This window comes from Haemaphysalis longicornis, unplaced genomic scaffold (assembly GCF_048455015.1).
Source record: "Haemaphysalis longicornis isolate Haplotype H1 unplaced genomic scaffold, Haemaphysalis longicornis Haplotype H1 scaffold_1, whole genome shotgun sequence".
NCBI classification, from domain to species: Eukaryota; Metazoa; Arthropoda; class Arachnida; order Ixodida; family Ixodidae; genus Haemaphysalis; species Haemaphysalis longicornis.
This window is the reverse complement of record NW_027526203.1, coordinates 314006307-314028773: the sequence shown is the minus strand read 5'-3', so window position 1 is coordinate 314028773 and position 22467 is coordinate 314006307. Positions and strand designations below refer to the sequence as shown.

General features: G+C 45.9%; 2 protein-coding genes across 5 annotated transcripts in view; one reads left to right on the top strand and one right to left on the bottom strand.

The window, feature by feature from the left end:
- LOC144150384 (protein SCAI) overlaps positions 1–7715 on the bottom strand; it is a 55551-nt gene extending 47836 nt beyond the window's left edge. For 2 of the 4 annotated variants that reach the window (XM_077682149.1, XM_077682151.1), the window contains exons 1-6: positions 6861–7715; positions 6461–6556; positions 6303–6389; positions 5905–6118; positions 4862–4960; positions 2080–2232 (exon numbers count right to left, since the gene is read on the bottom strand). In XM_077682149.1, the coding sequence (XP_077538275.1) occupies positions 2080–2232; positions 4862–4960; positions 5905–6118; positions 6303–6389; positions 6461–6556; positions 6861–7057 (846 nt within the window). In that variant the 5' untranslated portion in view covers positions 7058–7715. The remainder of the gene's footprint in view (positions 1–2079; positions 2233–4861; positions 4961–5904; positions 6119–6302; positions 6390–6460; positions 6557–6860) is intronic. The other 2 variants (XM_077682148.1, XM_077682150.1) reach the window with 1 other exon arrangement.
- Positions 7716–16262: 8547 nt separating this feature from the next.
- Dhps (Deoxyhypusine synthase) lies at positions 16263–21319 on the top strand. The gene is made up of 3 exons (XM_077682144.1): positions 16263–16841; positions 17008–17172; positions 20125–21319. Exons 1-3 carry the CDS (start codon positions 16641–16643, stop codon positions 20881–20883), a joined length of 1125 nt encoding a protein of 374 aa, XP_077538270.1. The 5' UTR covers positions 16263–16640; the 3' UTR covers positions 20884–21319.
- Positions 21320–22467: the final 1148 nt, after the last annotated feature.

Here is a 22467-nt window from a genome sequence, read left to right as displayed (position 1 = left end):
GGCTACAGTAACATCAGTAAATGTCCGGCAAAGTGTGTGAGGCAAATAGAGGGACTAAGTTGATGCAGTTTCCTCAATAGTATGCCAGCCAAGCTGGACCTCGTCAATTAAGTGCAAGCACTGCATTTGTTGCCAACGGTGTAGAAGGCAAGAAGCCAGTCGTGAAGTGACCATCATGACTGACTACTTGACATTTGCTCAGTGCTAAACGTATGACAGTTTTCACTCGCACCACCTGCTGCTTATTCTGTTCTATTTCTGCTCGCTCAAACTGTTCCTACCTTTCCACAAGATTGGCCTATTCCTGCGTTACATTTAGTGCACTAGTATTACTACCTGCCTCACTGGCCTGCCTTCCTCCAGTTCCCTTTTTGTAAAACAGGTACTAGCAGCAGTGAATAAGACACATCAGCATGCAGCTGCTCGGTATTGTTTTGGGAATTGTGTTATAAAACGAGGTAAGCTCAGGTTTCATTATGAATTGTGGTGTAAAAAACATATCCCGGAACACACTGCATGCTGGAATTTTATCACCAGCCTTTTATCACACGTCATCTCGTGCCTACACACACACCGGAGTGTCCAGGCTTCACCGGTTGCCGATTGTACAGTTCTGCCTGCTAGCATACCCGCTAATAGAAACCCGCGTTTCGACACAGAGACGTGGCACTGCACAGAATACTGAAGGAATGAAAGAGAGATGGAGAAAGAGGAGAGAGAGAGAGAGAGAGATTGAGAGAGAGGCCAAGGACAAGAGCCCACAGGAGTAGTGCCTCCTTCAGGGAGGGCTTAACGCAAGCAGTGTTAGACACGTACTACGCAAAAGGGTAACATACAGACCCAACAGAACACACAGAGGCAAGCGCAAACAGCAGCCGCCTAATGCTCAGCCCTCGCAGCCAGCACATGCGTTGCCTCTAGGAAGAAATACAACGTAAGCATCCGCTCTTCACAACATTTCTCCAGCTCCTTGCAGGTAAAGAAGGTCTACCAAGATTGACGCTTCATGCAAACGCGCAACTAAGGACGTTTGCAGTCGTTCTAGAAAACCGAGGGAGCTCACATATCTCAAACATTCTGTTTAAGTCATGCTATATACGCGAAACGGCAAGCTAACAGTCAGAGCCATTTCAAGAGGAGACTGTGAGTGGCAAGTATGTATACAGTGAGCTCTAGGAAAGCGCAAAAATTATGGTATGAAGTTATGGTATGAAAAGACAACCGAGAATGAACACAACATGTTCAATAACATTCTCAAAAATGTATCATAGGCATGCTTTTTATACAGTGGTAACAGAGATCTACAGCAGACAAAGTATTTTACATAAGAGATGCAAACATAACCACATCTGCCCTTACAGGGAATGATAGGGCGCTATACAAAGCTGTTGCCACTCATTTTACAAGCCTGCATTTATACAGCACTGCATTTAGCCAAATGGTTTTTGCCCTACTGTTAGTCGGAGCTAAGAAAAGAGCTTTCAATAATATATAAATGATCCATGAATTTCTTATTGTGCATAGTGCTTGCAATATTACTAAAAGAAAATGTGACACTAAAAATCGTTCAAGACTACTTGTTAAACAACATGAAAGCATTATTACCTGCTTTTGATGAGGACTCAGCAATAAGACACCCACAAAGTGGACCAACATATTGGATACCCTGACAGTTATAGTAGAGCTATGTACATGCTAGAATAAAATTGAGAATTTTTATTATCCAAATTTTACACAGCGCTGGAACCATGAAAGCTTCCAGAAGAAAAACATCTAAAAAAAGGCTTGATTTTCCTCATCAAATATGCTTCACACCCGTCTTGGTAAAACTCCATTCAGCCTGTGTTACTGCGCTGACACATTCACCATGCAACTAACTGCCTCCTCTAACAGGCATCACGACTTTCATGCCCTTCATTCTTTCTGCCATTCTACTCACGGCACAGAAATGAAACAGAACTTGTAACTTTTGCTTAGAAAATGCACATAAGATGGGCAAGCAAGACACACTCTATCAGAGGCAGAGGAAGAAGGGAAAAAAATGACCACAAGCAGATGCAGGACCGGCACACCACTCACCTGGTCACAGCAGTTGCCAATGATAAGGATCTCCTGCAGGCTCAGATGGCTAGAGGGAACTTTCTCCATGGGCGGGGTGTTGAGAGGGCTCAGTCGATGGGACAGAACTATGGAGGACGAGTCGAGGTCCACCACGTTCACCAAGTTATCAGCCTGGCAGGGACAGGAAAGTGCCAATCAATCAGACCATTCAAAAAAGAGGATGGAGGCTTGGGGGACTCGACCCGCAAGTGTGCATAAAACCTGGCATAACACTTCAAGCCCCCACCCATGGATCAATCATTTTTTCCAGCAGCGGGTAAAATACAGTACAGTGCAAAGCAATGAATAACAGAAACCAAGATTGCAGGCTTCAGCCATGGCTAACAGCCAGCAAACTAATCCTTTCAGCTGCATGACGACTAGCACAGTCTCACGGACTTATTGTCGTGCTGTCAAGGGACTGGAAAGCACAGAATGCACCGAGCTCATGCTTATTAATGAACTTTTGTGCATTTAGTCCGATTTTTCTTTTGATGGTCGTATGGGCAGCAGGTCTGATTACCATCTCTAACCCCCTGGATTATTCCTTGGGAGGACCAGCACTGTCTCACAGCCTGGTCGCTTCCTATATAAATGAACAAGCTTCTACTTTCTTGGTCAATATTCTGCAAGAATACCCCACTTCAGATAAAAATCTTTGTGGCCAATCAGCTGTGTGGACCTGTGGAATTTTCCCACAGGTCCACGCAGGGACTATTCATCCCACACACCCCAAAGTCTTGCGTTGAAATAACAGAGCAAATATTTCCTACTTTCAATGAGTGCATCCAGTAAGCAGGTACTTTCCCTTAGCTTCCCATCACTGCTAGAGGATAAGACCAAACGAGCACAGAAGACAGCCATAGCAAGACTGCACTGAACAGTAGCGAAGCGGCAAAATACAAATTAGTAGTACACATTTATGCTCATTACAAATGGCTGCAATACGCTGCCTTGTGCATCTTTCTTGGTCAACTACACAATGTAGTCACCATTATGGAGGAACTCCTTAGAACTTGAATAAGAGAAACCTGCTATCAGAACTAGGGTGGGGATATCACAAGCAGCATAATCATACAGTTTCAAATCTCCACCTTCAAATCAACAGAACAGCTTGGGCAACTTAGCTTTTATACCCGTCACACGGACACTTTCAATAGCGATTGAGTCAATCCGGATCGGGCGCTGCTACACGGCCAGTTTTAAACGCGACCGAGCCCGATCCCGCTCGAACTCAATCCCGGTTCTCCAAGTGTGATTGAGGTTTCCAAAAGCGATCGGACGGAAGTGGTGATACTCTCGTCCCCATTGAGTAATGGCACAGAAGGTGACAGCTTCAACTAATGCATACCTGCCAGGTTCGCCGCGATGGCATTAGGGAGATCTGATAGGGGGGATTAGAAGTAACACAATGGAATATTTTACATGCATTTTTAACTTAGTTACAACAGAGCAGGTACCGACTGTGCCTTCCAAACTACTAACAACCTACACCATAGGTCACTTGCTAAAATCTTCAACATGGCTGACGCCGCCCTTTTCATGAAGTCCGGTGAATTGTTGTCGAGGCTAACAATGTCCGCCTCTGCGACACTTCGCCAAAAGAACGTGATCGAACGGTATCAGACATGGATGGTCGGAACAGGCTGGGATTTTTTTCCGCTCCGCTGAACTGCCTCTCGCATCAGCGCTGCTGAGGTACTAACGGGTTCAACTTCTGTGCACGGCCGACTACGCTTTTTAATCTCTTCGCTGATAGCGATGTCAAATAGTGTAGGATTCCACTGCATTGTTAGGTAGCTCCGGCGCAATGTGGCCATACTTGAAGAAAGGTTTAGCAAAACACGGGTAGTTTTCGGAAGATGTTTGTTTCGCTCATACAATCATACAAAACCATCAAAATTCGGGAGTCTCCCGGATAATTCGGGAAACCTGGCAGCTGTGCTAATGCCACAAATTGTATCAAATATTTTGACTCAAATAAACGTGCAATAACATTTATATAGTTACGTATACCTACAACTGCGCACAGTTGCCAGGCGCTGGCTGTGAAATGCATTTTTGGTGCCATCTGGCGTACGCGAGTGCAACCGGTGCACCTTCTCAATCGGGATTGAAACGTGCAGTGTAACAGCGGTGATGCGTCTAGCGCACTCGAAAATTCAATTGCACTTTGCTTCAATCTGGATTGAAAATGCCCGTGTGACAGGGGTATTAGTGTGAACTTCGTGGCTCTCCCTGTGGCAGTCTTAGCTGGCAGGCGACATTAGTGCTAGAGCGAGCCCTCATTTTAAGTGCAGCTGAGATAACAACTCGTAAGTGAGCACTGCAGTTGTGTCTTTACTGGTTCCTGTGAACTGCAAAGGCATCTCCTACCAGTCATGTGAGACATCAAGTTAAACGTCACTAACTGACAAGTCTAAGAATAAAAATTTTTTGTGCCCAAGTGGTGATGAAGCAAGAGTGCAATATGATCACTGGCAAAAACAGGACCACTTGTTCTGGATTTTGGTTTTGGTTTTTTTTTTTTTTTGCATAACTAGCAACATTTGGATTAGCACTATCAAGATTTTAGCTCTCAACGATTACACAACTTGTTTAAAAAAAGAAAAAGGCCTGGAAAGCCCCGCCAGAATACTGCAGCTAGTTAAAATATTGATGACCACTTCAAGTGCCCACGAGAGATTGCGTTCACAAAGTATGTTTAAGGCAAAACAAAATAATGGCTTAAAGGAACTGTATCCTGCACTGGCATCCATACATCAATGAAGGACTTGATCTCGCCCAGCACAAGGGACCATTCCAACTGGTCCTCTGGCTCGTATGTGGCAGTGTAATCGTCAATCTGCTTGGCAAGTTCCTGTAAAATGAAAGCAAATGTCATGCAAGCCCGAAATGCCTAGCTACTTTAAGAGTTCATGCTGCACAGTATAAGAAACGGACAATCATCGGCTGCTTAACAGTACAAGCCCTTTCAATGTAGTCATTTTCAACCAAAAAAAATTTTTAATGCAACCATCCCTATGAGCTAGGAGGGATAGGAAAAACAGCATTGCCTTGAAAAAAAAGGCCAAATCGTAAGCATGGTTATTGCTGAAACTGCCTAATGGTGTAGTTTGTGACCATGCACTTTCAAGCTTTATTTATGCTAAACATAATGAAGTCTTGAATTCAGAATTTGGAATTCTTGAATTCAGAATAACCTTATTACTATCCCAGATAGGGCTGTCTTGGTAAGCCGAATGTTACACTACTGTTGAATGCAGAAAATTAACAACAGCAAAAAGCAAGAAAATCGCGCACACTCTTTTATTTAGGCATAACCTGCCTTGATGCACACTGCCCGTTGTACTACCTCACTTTCTTTTCAACGCACACAGACACTATTTGCATGTACACCAGCTGTAAATTAACGCAACATTTTACACACACCCCACTTCTGTGAACATAACCTTTTCTGCAAGGCTCAGGGGCCTTGCAGAAAAGGTTACATGCGCAAAAATTTTACAGCACCTTGCTTGTACAAAAGTAGTTCCCAACACACATTTTTCCCACTGCATTGACCCCAAAGTTTGCTGGCATCCACCCCACGGCTTGATTGTGCTTGCACAAAACACATTTCGTGTCTGGTGAAAGCATTCACAAATTGCACAATGTACGAGCTTCAGCAGTGCAAAAATAGCAACCTGGTGAAACTTGAACTTTTAAGTGGTGCAGAAATAAGTGTGCATGGCAGTTCCCTGCAGATCTGTGACAAAGCCAGTGGGCGCTACATCACAACTCTGCCTGGAAACCAACGCTTACCCTGACTAGGTCACGCACAAGCTTCATCTTCTTGAGCAGCAGGCAGACGACAATAAAGCGAGCGTAGTAACGTAGCTTTTTCACCATCAAATCTGAGCGATGGGAGTACGGCAAGCTCTCTTCTTTGCTTGCTTTGGAGTAATATCCTCGGGCTCGGATGGCCGCATAGAATGAGAAAGCCTCGTTCAGGTAGTTGGTTTCACTCGTTCTCAAGCTGAAAGTCACAGCAACAGTATAAATAAGGAACTTTCCCACACAAGGACCTGATAAGTTGCATGATCTGTAATTGGGTCAATGTTCCTGGCATTTAGCAAGTTGGATTAGCTATGAAACAATTTACACTCAATTAGCCTGTACGGCTGAATGCAGCCCATAAAACGAGATGATGGCATACTTACTAGTAGTGGTAATACAACTGTCCAATTTTCGAGGCAATCTCTCCTATCTGCCATCGTTTCAAGCCATATTTTATGTCCAAGATTTGCCTGTAGCGAAGAGCAATTCATACAGTCACTCAGTTAGCCCACGAACAGAAAAGAAGTGACGAAGAACCTACCTATGCTGTTGCTGAAATTTCCATAATTTAGTATATACGTCAAATGTCCTCCCGAAGTAAGCTTGCCACTGTTTGTGTCCATACTGCGGGAGGTCCCTGCGTGAGACAGTAATAAAAAATATACTTTCTTTTTTTTTTCTCTGCTTCGCACACGATAAAACGTTCGCAGCTATGCGAAGAGTTTACAAAGAAAAGTTCATGTAAGAAATCAACTTTGCTCTGAATATCGACGACTGGCAAAAAGGAACTTACGAAACGGAAACAATATGCTGTCGACAGAATTAGAAAAACAAATGTTTGGATAGGAGCGCTCGCTTCCGGGATGCGATATGGATTTAATGAAACAAAAGCCCTGCCTTCAGAAGAGTGTGCGCGTCAAACATGGGATCGGTGTGCGTACCTCAGGCCGTTGAAGAGTTGTTTGGACTTTTCCAGCAAATGACAGAATTCATTCACTATTTTGCGCTCCTGTTCCTCAATTTCACTCATAATGGCCATCCTTCGAGGCGCATGCTGTCCCAAATCCTCCGGACCACCAGAAGCAGGGCGTTTCACGGGGTCCAAACGATCGTAGTATGAGGCGCTTCCCTTCTGCATCAAAAGCGCCCACCTACGGTTCTCTCGCCGTTGCCTTGTTCAGCCGTCGCTTTGGTGGCCGCAATAAAACGCCAGAGATCTCTACGAAAGCTTCCCGCATGAGGTAGCAGCCATAGAGTCGCCGATATCTACTGTACGAAACTGTACGACAATATTACGCGCACAAGCAGCACAAGTTTATCACCACCGGTGTCTACAACGCCTACACATGACAACCAACCAAAAAACAAACGCTACATCTAGTAGGAGTAGGCCTAACTTGCTAGCCTGCTAGTGCTGTTTCAGGAGTAGTTCGTTTCCTAATCGCCAGGCGGTGGGACACCTGCCGTGCTTTCGTTACGCTTTCGTTTTTGGAAGGATTGGGTCCATTGGGTGCTTTATACACAAATATTGTGAGAACAAAAAAAATTGTGCTCCGATGTGAGTACAAACGTTGTGGTTGTAATAAATGGGTTCTAGTTAGAATCGGCTTTATTTTGTAATTTGTTATATTACATGTGCACATAAAACTAATGCTACCATGGCCATGGCTCGTTTGTTGGGCAGTTGTGTCAGTTGTGTTCAGCGGGACTAGCAGAAGCTGAAAGAAGACATGCTTGTTATTGTAACCCATGACTGTAACCCCTTCCGAAATATCCATACCAAAAGATTACAGCGAGCAGAAAGGAGGCCATGTCCATGCGAAGCAGCGCATGGTTAGCTGTTTTTCTCCTCGTGTGCGGAAGGAAGGAAGGAAGGAAGACTTTGTTGAAGGCTTGCAACAGACACAGTGTACACTGCGCCCGGACGTAGCCACTCGTTCTTTCTCTATGGTCACCCCTACTCGGACCACGGCCACAGCGTGGGCGCTTGCTTGAGATATCGGCACACTAATCCGTTATGCGTTTCCTTAGCCAATTGGGAAGCGTGTACCTGGTACTTTCAGACAGTATGTTGTACCCAACAGTGCACAAGGCCTTGCACAAATTTATTGTTTGAAAGTTTGTAGGTGTAATAGTGTTTTGTTATTCGCACCAAGAGAAACGGAGACAGACAAAGTGCATCTTCGAGGCTACACAATTCTTACACCACGGATCAACAAAAGAAGACAGCGATACTTTGTCCAGACAAATAAAACGGCACTCTCTGTTCACAACCGCGGAGCTTTTCACGCCGAAGAAAAATAAGAATAGCCTGTTCCTACTGTAAATATCGATTGGCGGCCTTTTCAAAACCGTCACAGCGCACAGAATGGCATGCTTTGAATATAGTAGGAGACTTCAACTGCTTCAACCCTCGACGTCTTGGGGCTATCATAAGGACAACAAAAAATGACAGCAACTTTACGATGCAATACGAAAATGTACATTTGTATTCCAACCAGGGTCGCGAATAGTACGTGTCTCTCGAGACACAACCCCGGATTTCACTTTAACGCACCAGGCCTAAAGACGCAGTATGTGAATGTCCCTCAGAAACGCTGTGCATGCAGTGACCATTGCGTCATTCAGTTATAAATTCCGCATCATCGCACTCAATCACAAAAGATTGGCAGTGCCGGATTAACTGATTGGCAGAAATTCCATGAATTGGCCCCAACGAACTCAATCAATTGAAGATTGGACACAAAGAATGTTAGAAATTGTTCAACGAAGAACCAAAGAATTTCCTCTCACGCAAGATTGCGCTGTGGATGCGCATCTTGTACTGTGGGAGGCCTGAAGAGGTTTAACTAAACAATAAAAAAAACGTAAAACAAACCGAAAATCACGTCTCAGGATAGCTAAATGACGCAGGAAGTAGCTGATTATGCTAGAACTCTAAGTCAACCAAACTGGGCACAGTTTTGTACGCAATTGCATGGCACCCTCGGTACCCGCCGCACGTACACACATGAAAATGGACACAGTATTTCCAGCTGGAAACGGTTCTTTCCAGTGTTATATCCCGCTGGAATACGTACGTGGTCCCAGCAGGAAATGGTATTTCCCAGCTGGAAAGAACTTCAAGTGCTTCAAGTCTAGCTGGGAATGTTGCATTCCAGCGGGGAACTCATTTCCAACTGGAGATGATTTCCAGCCTAGGCTGGAAATTTCCAACATTTCCAGGCAACATTTCCAGCCTAGGCCCGCTGGAACTTAGAGTTTCCAGCTGAAAATGGCATTTTCCAGCTGGCGAGAATTTCCAGCCTAGCAGCACATGTACTCCAGCTGAGAAAAATTTCAGCTCCAACAGTACTTATCTTGGGAGGAAGTTGCCAATGTGTCAGTAAGGTAATTCCACTTTTGGTCTTTGAAACGGCCAATCATTTAATTATTTTTCTTTTGTGTTATTTCAGTGCTTTCAAAGATACACGATTCGGAACATGTCATGTGAAGCAGTTCCTGTTTCACACAAAGTCCTCAAAGCGTCGACCACATTATTTATTTATTAGCGGGGGGTTAAACAAGTTAGTGAGACTCGTTAGAACAAATTTCTTCTCTTTTATGCATACCTCCAAATCGCGAACGGTAAGGACCCCGATACGAAAAAAACATTTTTACAGAAAAGACCTTGGCAACATTGCTTATTCGAAGTCTTTTTTAAAGCCAAGTCAAGACACGTCAAGCCAATCAGAGTTTGTGTAAAATGGCGGTCGAGTTAGCTAGCTGTCAGCATCACGCGCGCTAAGAAACGAGTCAACAAGATTAATTACATCATTAGAAAGTGTGCTAGGCGGCTTTTTACTTGGCGGAGTGCGCACATTGTGTAGCCCAGTAATGTGGATGGAGGTCTGCAGGGCTCCTAGTTACCGGGAAGGCGTGCAGGCCTTACTTGTCACAGTCGTGGTGGACAATGAAGAGGTCGATTTGTGCTCCGCACCGTCTTTGTTCTAAGACGATTGAAGTGCAGTCATCGCAACGGTTTCATTGTGCGTTTATCTCGCATCGAGTTTCGACGTTTACTGCTCCCGTTACCGCGAAGGTAGGACTTGTTTATTACCTGTCTTTTTATTGCTTGTAAGAACAGATCAGGGCCTGTATACAAAATGAAGCACCAAAACTGCGCGCGCGCGCGCGCACACACACACACGCACGCGCGCACACACACACACGCACGCGCGCACACACACACACGTAGACAAGCAACTCTGTGCTTTTGTTTGTGTCCACTTACAGCTCTATCTTCTGTAAGTTGCCATTCACCAACTCGCCCAACACCACATTTGCCTGTTTTCAGTTGCCTAATGCATAATAAAATCTTTTCCTGTACTTTCCACTCGTGTTGGCTTTCTTGCTGCCTGCGTGACCGTTGTTGTGTAGAAATTCTTTCGCAGTAATTTAGGTAAGACTGTTTGTTCTGCCTAATTTTTTAAATGCGGATGTACTTGCATGTTCATTATCTTCACTCGGAAGCACTTTGCCTTAGTACAATGTTCTTTTTTTGCACTGTACTGTGCGTCCCATCTGGGTACGTAACCCGAGCCCTGAAAAATACTAGCAGAAAATGCAGCAGGAAATCGTATATTTCCAGCTGGAAATGCAGCCTGGAAGTCCGAGATTTCCAGCTGGGAATGCGAAATTTCCAACCGGAGTTTCCAGCTGGATTATGGAACCGGAAATTTCTTCCAGCTGGGAAACATTCCAGCTGGAAAGCAAATTTCTAGCTGGGATATTTCCCAGCTGGAAGAGATTTCCAGTTCCATAATCCAGCTGGACATGGAAACCTTTTATCATCGAGAAGTTCCGCCCTTGTAATTATGAATAAGTTGCCATAATTGGTGGGCTGCGGCTGATTTGGCTCCTTATTTCCCATGAGGGATCGAAGGCGGTGCCACGTACACCGCCTTCGATCCCTCATGGGAAATAAGGAGCCAAATCAGCCGCAGCCCACCAATTATGGCAACTTATTCATAATTACAAGGGCGGAACTTCTCGATGATCTTCAAGAATCATGGAAAGACAATGGTGCCCAAACTGTGCAGCCTTGCTCGTCCTATACTGGCACTGCCGACTTGGAATTGGATGCATCCTTCACCGTCGTCGAAATTAAAGCCACAGCTCGAAATCTCGCACCGGGAAAGGACAAAATTACAAATAAGCTCCTCCGAAATCTCGACAGCGAAAGAAGTTCTATTAATTTGGATCAAGGGAGAATACCCTCTGAGTGGAAGCATGCCGATATAGCAAGCTCATTCCGAAACCTGGGAAGCCGTTAGCACCAGCGAAACTAAGACCTGTTTCACTAACGTCCTGTGTGGGAAAATTATTTGAACATATGGTCCAAAATCGGCTAGCTTTCACCATACTTGAAGGCCATGAATATTTTCCAATACCATCTATGGCTTCCGCCAACACCTATCGACTTAGGAAATACTCATCTAAATTAACGAGGAAATCATTGACCGGCTTCCGAAGACGCATAAGCGCTGCATCCCTGATTTAGACATAAAGGGTGCTTTTAAAAATGTCAGTCACCGCGCTATTCTTTAAGGTCTCGCATCCGTTAATTGTGGACCGAGAATCGAAGGTACAGTTACGTGGCATCTTTTTTTACCAATCACACTGCAACCATAGGAATTGGCCATCTGCGTACTGCACCGTTCAAGACGATCTCCCGTGGCCCCCACGGGGTTCAGTAATCTCGCCCCTTTTGTTTAATCTTGTCATGAGAGGTCTTCCCCCTTTATTACAAGCAGGGCCGTATCCAGAGGGGGGTTTGGGGGTTCGAACCCCTCCGGAAATCTTTTCGAGGCAGCATGTAAGCACTACTTACTGTTGCTTCCAGCAAAGCTACCCCCTTCCCAAAATCCAAAACCCCTCCAGAAAAAAATTTCTGGCTACGGTCCTTAATATTACAAGAAATACCTCACATTCGATTTGCAATCTACGCGGATGACACCTTATGGACACCTACAGGATACACGGGTGACGGGGGAACAACAAGATGGACTTCAAGTAGCTACAAATAAAGCACAGAACTACCTCCGAACACGAGGCCTTGAATGCGCGCTGGACAAATCAGCGCGTTTAACACTTCGCGCTGGTACGGCGAAACAAAAGAAGACCATCGTTCCAGACCCGGTCCTACCCATAAATGACCAATCCGTTCCAACTGTGCCACATATGTGGGTTTTGGGGCTTGTTGTTCCCCAAAATGACTGCGGAATCAACACAATTGCCCCTCTCCAAAACCAGCTCGATTATGCACATTATTCAGCGCGTCGCTACGGCCTTAAAAAATCGGACACTCTTAGAATTATAAAAGCCGCGTATGGAACGCCGTATCTGGCACTTAAAATGAATGAAATAGCAAGATTTACTATAATTATCTACCAGCCCTACAAAACTGCCCTCGGGTTGCCCTCCATCACGTCGACATCAAAATTACTACAGTTAGCCATGCATAACAGTTGGGAAGAACTACAGGAAGCGCACCACGTTTCCCAAATAGAACACATGAAGGTGCCTATGGGGCGCGCGACTCTTCGACGATTGGGATTATAATACAGTAGCCGACCGATTTTGCCGACCTGGAGCGGAATGAAAAATAGCCCGAGTAAAAGAGCAGTCCTAAAAATCCTTGAGTCATTATGGGATAACTGGTGGTTCCTCAGGAAAGGTCAAAATATCCAGCAAGCCCGAATTTTCGGAGTCCGAAAAAACGGTCGGCTACTGTATACCATTGGTTAAAGATAAAAAACAAGCGTATTTTTGAAGATACGTCAGTGCATATGTGTGGCTCCAATACCACGAAATATGCACCCGACTTAAAGGGGCCCTAAATAGGCTGCCAAATGTTACGATTTTGCGTGCGCAGTCACTGGAGTACTATCCAAGGAACGTCATGCCGCAAAAATTGTTTAAATGCGTTAAGTATTAGCCGAGTTATCGCTCATTAAAAGGGGCCACCCATAAGGCCTGGGGCTCTCCTCCTCTAGTAGCTCCTCCGAAGCACTGTGGAAGCCGCGACGTCATCGACCCGGCGCAAGACCACCGAGAGAAACAGGGCAATCCATCACCCTCCTTGATGTACGTGCAGTCATTGGCTGCGCCAAGCCCTGCGCACGCTTTTTTTTTTTTAGCACTCGACGCGCATGCTCCGCCCACCAGATTCCGGTTGCACGGTGAGCGCTGTCGCTGTGGTTCGCGTTCGCGGCGCCGCACTGGGCAGTGTCTCGTGCGTCATAGAGGCGCGTCAGAGCCGGAAAGAACTGCGTCAGAGCGCGCAAGTGTGGCGGCAAGGTATGGTTGGTGAGCCAGGAGAGAAAGTGAAATCTTTTTTTCGTGTTTGTGCGGCCCCTGCTTTACGCAGAGGTGTAATATTTGGTACACGTTGTCGTGAAGGGGTACTCTAGCGATTGCGCGATTGAAATGGCGACCTTCGGAAGCCTATTTAGGGCCCCTTTAAACAAGGCCCGAAGAATTGCCCGAGCACGAGCCATGTCCACAAAATATAGCAATGACCGCAATACGTTCTATGTGGACACATCTCCTTATCCGCACCACCCCACCCATGTAGCCTGTGTAGTAAACGGACACAGACAGGAAAATAATGTCCACCACGGTCAAGACCACATCAATCGATACTGCCGAAGAAGCCGCAATAGCCCATGCAATAACTACTGCCCACGACACAGTCACCATATATATATATATATATATAATCACGGACTCGCAGACCGCTTGCAGAAATTTTCTGAGGAAGTCTTCGTTGAAAATTTCAAGTAGCTACAATTTCAAGGAGTTCCGTTCAAGGTGTGCCGTTTTGGAAATGCGTACGCATTTGCAAAACGGCACTTCATATTTTTTGAACAAGCCTGTTCGAGCAATGTCGGTCCGAACAATGTCGGTCTCCATTCGAGACCTTTCCGATCTTTGGAAGTAACTCAGCCGGACGAAAGTTCTCTCGACATCACAGCTTCCATTAGCTAGGCGCAACAATGCCAGTGCAGCATATGCCAGCCTGGGGTAGCGAGTGGTAGGGTCGTGCCAATGCTCAATGAGTTCAAAACCTGTGTTTGTGGGGCTTGCTTGTCGAACGGCGGACTGTCAGCCCACGATTGTGCAGGTCGCTACTTCTAAAAGATCCATCTGGGGAGAAATCGAGTTTAACACGATTCTCCTGAAACATGTTCGGCGTGTAAATATCGAGTATAATTCGGGTTTTACCAGAAAACGAAAACCTTAAAAAAAAGCGTTGTCCATCGGCACATATTTTTTGTCGCCAGCTCTGCAAGTGCTTGCGTTCAAAGTAACTTATTCATTCATCAATTGCTCAGTGCATGCCACAGATTACACGGAACATATTCTTTTTTGTTACTCTGTGCGTATGTATCACGGAATAAAAGCAGCAATTGGCGGGTACGCAGTGGCTTAGGACTAACGTGCCATCTTACAACGGCAAGTGATACCTGCAGATTGACGTACTTTTTCCTATGGGAACCGTTCGATGACGTACGTGCGTCCTAGGCCTCAAATCGCAATGTTAGGCCTAATGCTAGGCCCATATTTGGGCTTAATGTAGGTTCTTCAAGTTGAGCCGGCGTGCCAAGCAACGTCATACTCATTGTAAGCCGAGCTGCGGGCACCAATTGCCCCCGTTTAAGGTCTAACACCTGGCCGACGCATTCCCGCATCACCCGGGTCTTCCCTATATTTTTTCGAAAGCAAGTTATACACTGGAAAATACGGGATGCTTCACGAAAGACGCTTCCCAAATGAGGATTCACGAAACAGGCTTAAAAAATTCCATGCGAAACCGGTAGAGGTAGGCTAACGGTGTTTTCGCACTAAACGCTGCGCAGAACACGCCCAGAGTTCTTGAGTAACTCTGTAACTCAAAAATTTCATTGAATCTACACATATCGCAGTTTCCGCGCATAAGCCGCGATGTTAACAGACTACCCGCCATAGAGTTAATACTACTCTAGCCGCGATGTTAACAACTTTTGTAAAAGTATTTTCTTTTTATTTTGATATTATTATTTTTTTATTTATTTTGTTTGCAATTTTTGGCGAGGTGATTGTACAGCGGCGTTGCAACTAAGGCCGCTGTGCAACAAGTTATCATAGGTGTGAAAAGCGCGGCTCGATTCTTTCCTCCATGGCAATATAGTGCCTATGGCAGCTCGTTTCGCTGGCGTGGCCGTGTCCCTCGGCGCGCCGCTGCCGCCAGGAGCGCTGCTGCAGGGGGCGCTGCACTGTGCCTGGCCGTAGGGGCCTTACCTGTCCGTGCCATCCGTGCCACCACCGCTAAGGTGACTAGAATCACCTTACCACCGCTGCCGTCACCGGCCCCCGTAGAACGCAGTGTCGGGATGGGGGTGGGGTGCTGGTGCGTCGTCTTTTATCGGAAATGTAGTGTTTGTTTTTGTTCGCCGTGCATTTCTAAGCTGCGGTAGAGATGCCGTATGAAGGAAACAAGAAAACTGAATGCCTGGTGCTACCTACCTGGCTGCAACTGCAACCGCAAACCAGTGTTCTGTAAATAGCTTGCTGAGATGTTCAAATAAATTTGTTCCTTGCATGAGCGTGTTTTTATAACTCTATTTTTCCTTGTGCAAAGAATGCTATGCAATGTTCATGCACCAGTCATCAGTAACGGGTCTAAATACATGTTAGTGCAGGAGAGTAGACAAGTTTATGACACCAAGAATCAGCATTACAAGCTGGTTTGGGTAAGTTGGAGCGAGTCAAAACTGTATTAAAAAAAAAACAGCGAAACGCAAAACTACAGAAATTCTAAAAATTTCCTACTAATCCATTGGCATTCCCACGCCAGTTCTCTTCATTTGGAGTTTATTTTTCGCGCAATTATCTCTATTTACGCTGTTATGACGATCGTACGTCTAAACTGCGCCAATTATGCATTTTTGCGCAAATACAGGCGTTAAGGCACATTCCCACAGGCGATTCGCCTCGTCGCGCGACGTCGCAAAGCGATGAGCCGGGGCTCTGGGGCTCACGCATTAGTATAAAATGCGCGCGGCACGGCTTCGACGTAACACGACACTAAAGTGAATATAGAAGTATGAAATATATGAGAAGGCGCTCAAACGAACTAACGGTGGGGCAGATTAGCAGAATGAACAGTGCGCGCCAGCTACCGCGAGCCGGATTCCTCGGGCTCGCGCAACGCCCCGCAGCACGTCGTCTGCTTCACTCCGACGGCGCCCCTGCGTTCAGCGCCCCTTGCGGTAGCGGCGCGCTTCGGGGACCGGTTTTCGCGGCAGCTTTTCACCCCTTTTCACACCTCCCGTAATGCGCTGCGTACGGAAGATGGCGGCACCCTTGTCGCGGCTCGTGTATTTTGCATGCGTATCTGCGCTATCTTCAATTGACCTCTCTCGGCAGTTACACCCACCTTTAGTGCAGTAACTTGCTTGTTCAGACGCCCTTCGACGTAATTTATTTTCACTGTATGCACTGTACCGCCACCGGTTACTTTTTGCACATTCAGGCTTGTCTGGGAGGATTGTGAGTGGAGCCGGTAAAGCTGTCAAGAACAAGAACGCCAGTCGTGAGCTCTGTCGCGCTTGTCAGTGCTCAGACTTAGTTCGCTTTTGACCGCAGAGGCTGCTTGCGCTTACCGCACGTTGTGACTACAGTGCGTCGAAGTTGGCATGAGCGCGCAGGGTGAGCCAGCGCTTGCTGCAGAGTCGGTGTTAAGAAGGTCGGGGGAGATACCCGTGAAAGAGAAAATTGAAGTGAAAGGCTACGATTTCAACGATGGCGTCGATTACGCCCGCATCCTGGAAAGCTACAAGTGCTCCGGCTTTCAGGCCACTCACTTTGGTCGTGCTGTCAACGAAATTAACCAAATGGTGCGTTCAGCCTTTACGTTGCAAATTTCCGTATTTCAAATTGCGTGTGATTCGCACCATTATTTAAGTTGCTTCCGATTAGATACCACTACTGAGTACGTGGCCATGTTAACAAAGTTGGCTGTGAGAACGAGCTTGTTATTGAATTTTTTTCGTATACTTTCAGCTGGAATGCAGAACCGCACCCCTGGAAAAGGATCAGCTGGACGAGCATGAGACAGATGAATTCATTCGCAGAAAGTACGGCTGTACGATTTTTCTCGGTTACACGTCAAACATGGCGTCTGCTGGGGTCAGAGACATCATCAGATTCATTGTGGAACACAAAATGGTAAGATGATAAAATGCAGCTGAATTGCAGCTTGCCCATAATCAACAGCACGTTCATCTGTGGTGAAAATGTTTAGCTTAACTGGTTTCAGGTGTGAAATGCACAGTTATGACAATATTGTCGCGGTGCAACAACTGATCAAGGAGAAAGGGTGAACAGAAAAGAGGATGTATTTAGCGAACTTACGGGTGATGCCTGGATGCAGTCACGCAGAAAGCATGCACTCGCGAAGATCATCAATCATGATCGTCGTCTTCACGGCTGGATGTTAATGACGCTTCTCTTGATAATGATGATGGTGATGGTGGAGGCTTACATAACAATAGCGCACACCCACTGTAAATGATGGCCACTACCGACAGGGAACGCTGCATACAGAGTACATGGCGGCAGGACAACGATGGGGCAAACCATGGGTAACGGTGAAGCTATGATCAGCCATGAGATGAACCCGCGCAGGCTGCGTGTCGGACACCGCTTTTTCGTCGTCAACGCCACAGTGATACGTTCCAATGAACACTTTGTTGTTACCTCGTGACAATATGACTTGCACGTGACACCATCGCCCCTTTCTGGTGCAGCATCGCTCTCACCTTTCTCAGCGCTGCTTGAGATAAGAGCGGCCGATGAGTTCATAGCCTTTCCTTTTATTACAGGTCAGTGCAACTTGTCAATAGCTGTGGACCCCACATTGTGTGACTGTGGCGCTTTTCAGTGCCTACAGTTGGCAGGAAGAGGCATGCAAAATTCAGAACTAACTAGAGCCTTCTGTTTCGTTTTAATGCGAAAACCTTAGTGAAGTCAGTAGGTCGAAAATCTGGTGTCGACGTGGTCACGCAGATTGGCTGCTGCATGGCCCACAAAATGGCCAACAGATCGGAGGATAAAAAGCACTGAAAGGATTTTCGTATGAATGCACATTTTCTCATTGAAGCTCCTGCATAGAAGGTGGGTAATTGAGTTGGAGAGGAAAGAAAATTGGGCAAATTTTGATCTGGGTGGGAGTCAAACACAGGGCCTCCAGTGAGGCGAGCATGCATCCTCAACACCGCCATAGCTTGCCTGACTCAAGGTGGCCAAAGGTGGACTTAGTGAATGCGTTGTGGCTTTCGAATTGGAAAGGCGTGTTAAGCACATGTGCTCAGGCCTACAGGAGTGGTTTGAGCATGATAATTTCAGAAGTAGCAATTAGGGGAGTAGTGAAGAACATTCCCACTAAATGTCCTCCTTTCTTGGTGATGCCAACATGGATCTGTTTGCGTCGAGTCAGAGTAATGGAGTCGAAGAAAAAGACGCAAGGGGAAAAGGATCGATTGGGATAATGAGAGGGCACGATTGGCAATTTGGCAATTGGTCACTGACCTTCACTACACCATAAGGAGTGCTTAGGTGTATGCATAATTTTTTAAAGCCAGCTTGCTCAATTCTAAATTCTATCATTGACCTAACCATCATAAAATTTCATGAAAAAATTTTGGCTATTGGAAGCACCCAATTGGTTCGGGCACCAGTCTTTCTTCAAAGTGAGGTAAGACAAACCAATGTGTATTCAACGAAGTGAATCTGACTTCAGTGTACCTTCAATGCATGTGTGCATTGTCTTATGTTGGTGTGTTATCGTACATGAATCTGTGATTTGCTCCGTGTTCATTGTGTAAGGCCTTGCTTTGTTGTTTGAACCATAGAGTTTCATACAAATGACTAGAGGGGAAACTGGCGCTAGTGTCAACGCGAACATGGCAGCGGCGCTTGCGCTTCAATGGGAATGATGGGTAGTTGTGGAACCGGATTGCGTAGGATCAAAACGGGCTTTTGGCTGCGCAAATTGTGTTTTTTGACAAAAAAGCTTTTATTGCCCGGTTCTCCGTTTATAAATTACATGGCAAACAAGAAAGTTAGTGACGAAAAACTGTTTTTTTACGAAATAAAACGGCGCGTTTAAATAAAAAGCATACGCGGAGTGGAGAGGGTTTGTGGAGCAGGTTTGCCATTTTTCGCCAACTACAGCAGGACGCGGACTTCTTTAAAAACTACTTGTAAAAGTTTCGGCGCTGGTGGTTTGTAATAGTAAGAGAAGTTTTGTCCTCATAAGAAAAAAGAAACCGATTACCTTTGGAGAAGTTATAGTGACATACATCAAGCTGCGTTCCTATCAGCCGCCGGTGCTGCTGTTCTACGCCGTAGGAGCCGGCGTTCGCACGAAAGGTGCGGCTGTTCCAAGTGATTCGTAACCATTGTCAGCTTTGACAATACATTGCTCTGCCGAATGAGCAGCGCCGCAACTCCTAATTCGCAGACAACTTCGCCGCACACGGCGCCGTCATTTGTGTTATCGTGCTCGCTGTGCGGCAATGAACCACCCAATTCGCAACTCTGGTTATAAAACATTCCACTCAGGGCGGCGTCAGTGCATGCGAGGCATGCAGTTCAAGGAAAAACATATTTTTGATCACTCCTCCCAACACCCCACCTAGGCAAATGCGTTCATGTAAATCCAAAACGAAAACGAAACTGCCTACAATCTATAGTAAGTTCCGCAAGCCATCGAGCGCCAATCCGAATCCACAACTACCCATCACGCCCATTGAGGCGTACGATCGCAGCGCCAGTTTCCCCTCTAGTTATATTGTAAGAAACTCTATGGTTTGAACATTCAGACATCCATGGGACATCCGAATTTGTTACCTTCTTGCTTTTATCATATGTCCTTTAGACGTCTTTTGAATTTAAATGTATGTCTCGTGGAAATTATCTGTGTATTTAAAAATATGCCCAATGGATATCCAATAGATATTCATTGGCTGCTTGGGGTAGTTCCTTCACAAAATGCATACAGAAGCTCTGCACCTGATGTATACTTCGACAATGTCATTATAACTTTGCTATCGCTGAAAACTAGCAGGAGTGAACTGGCACCAGCCATAAGTTGATGTGCGCATGCATCGTTTACAGGTTGACTGCATAGTCACGACTGCAGGTGGTGTGGAAGAGGATCTCATCAAATGTTTGGCACCCACCTACATTGGCGATTTCAGCTTGAAAGGAAGCTCACTGAGGGACTTGGGCGTCAATCGTATTGGGAACCTACTGGCTCCTAATGACAATTACTGCCTCTTTGAGAACTGGGTGATTCCAATTTTTAACAGTATGCTTGAAGAGCAGCGCACTTTAGGCACCATCTGGTCACCGTCGAGAATGATAGAGCGATTTGGGAATGAAATCGATAACAAAAGTTCAATCTACTACTGGGCTGCAAAGAACAAGATTCCAGTCTTCTGTCCTGCATTGACGGACGGTTCTCTCGGTGACATGCTATACTTCCACTCGTACCGAAACCCGGGCCTCATTGTGGATATCGCTCAGGACATACGGCGCATCAATTCGATTGCAGTGAAAGCAGTGCGGTCCGGAATTGTGATTGTAGGTGGTGGGCTGGTGAAGCACCACATATGCAATGCAAACATGATGCGCAACGGTGCGGACTTTGCTGTCTACCTGAACACTGGTGCAGAGTTTGATGGCAGCGATTCAGGGGCGTCTCCTGACGAAGCTGTGTCCTGGGGAAAGATACGCAAGGACGCCCACCCAGTTAAGATCTGCGCAGACGCAACACTTGTGTTTCCACTTTTGGTCGCGCAAACATTTGCTGCATGGCACTTCAAGCTCAACCAACAGCGGAATGGTGTACCCGAGAAAAAAGATAGTGCCTAAGACAAAGGGTAGTGCCAAAGAGCCTGAGTTCAAAAGCTACATTGTGGCCAAGTTCTTTTTAGGGATCATTTTCTTTTCTTTCTCCGAAGCTGACGGGCTGCAAACAGCTTTTTAGCACTTTCGGACAACTGGTGGCGGTATCTTAAGACTGTTTGGAATTGCACTGCCCCAAAAGCAATGTGGCGAGCAAGCTGACATTTGGGCAAAAGCCTTGCATGGTTGGCAGTTTTGTTTTTTAATTAGTTTGCACAGCCTATAAGCTTAATCTGGCTGTGCAACATTATATGAGGCATTAATATTATCATAGCAAACATCTTTAAAAATCAACCTTTATTATTTCTTGTGTCCCTTTCGTATGACATGAAATAAAAAAGTACCTTTTACCTTACAATGTTAGCGAGAGTGTCTAAAATAAATGATGAACGGGTTGTGCTGATTTCGTTTCTACTCTTTGCATCTTGTGACATTTTAATCCAGAGGAAGTCAACCCAGTGTGTGTGATGTGCACCACTAGTGAATGGTGGTACCACAGTGTGCACTATAATGCTGAAAATAAAAGAGGGGAGCCGCAGGTGGCCTCGTCAAGCACCAGCGGCCACACCTACTGCAGGCTGCCTTTTGTTGGCTGCCACAGCCTACAAAGAGCAACACTTTCTGCCTTTTTTTTCCTTCTGCTAGGACCAGGCAGCAGCCCAACTGGTCACCAGACAGGCTGGTTTCTTACTGCGTGCATTTTTTTCCCGTTTCTCAAACAGTGTGTTGCTCGGACTTCATTTAGCCCTCTATTAGCGTCTTCAAAAGCCACATCTCTGGTTATTTGAGTAATGCGTGACGTCCTGCTATTTTCTATACCCCAGGTGGATGTGCTGAGCTCTCTGCTCTGCCATGACGTTAAGGAAAGAATTTGTCCCGCTTCACAGCCTTTTATTTGCACTCCGTTTCCTCGCTTGTGTAGAGCTGGCGCCTGCCACATCTCTGGCTTTAGTCCGAGTCCCTAAATCTCAGACTAACTCCATCTATGTCTCATTTTCCCCCTTTGTTTTCACTTTCACTAGTAGCTGCACTTCCACTTTCCTTTGATTATATCGCTCCCATTTTAGGCTTGCCTCTTCTCGTTGCCACCCTGCCCTGCCTGTGCTCTCTGGACACCTGTCTTTGCCTCTCTATGGCCACCTTGATCTCTGCGTTCCACCAGCATCTTGGCTTCCTCTTTCCCCTCAATCAATTTACCCTCTGTGCCTCCCGTTTTTTCCTGCATATTTTTTGTGTGTGCCATACCCCACTCTTCCCCAGAATTTTCTTCTGTCAGCCTCAGTGCTTTTGGTAATAACCACAAGTTGCTTACTGCTTAAGTTTGGGTGCTGCCTCAATTAGTCCAGTTTTGCACCTTTCAGCTACCCAAAATTATGATTTATACATTTGTGATCGTACTGATTTCACCCTACCATTTATAAACTCCTTCCAAGAGGAGGCAGTAGTTGGTACTGGGCTGCCTCCTACCACATTCCCATGTGATTTGGCTGTCGCATTTTTGTTTCCTAGTTGCAGTGATCAGGCTGTGGTGCTCGCATGCATCTTGCATTA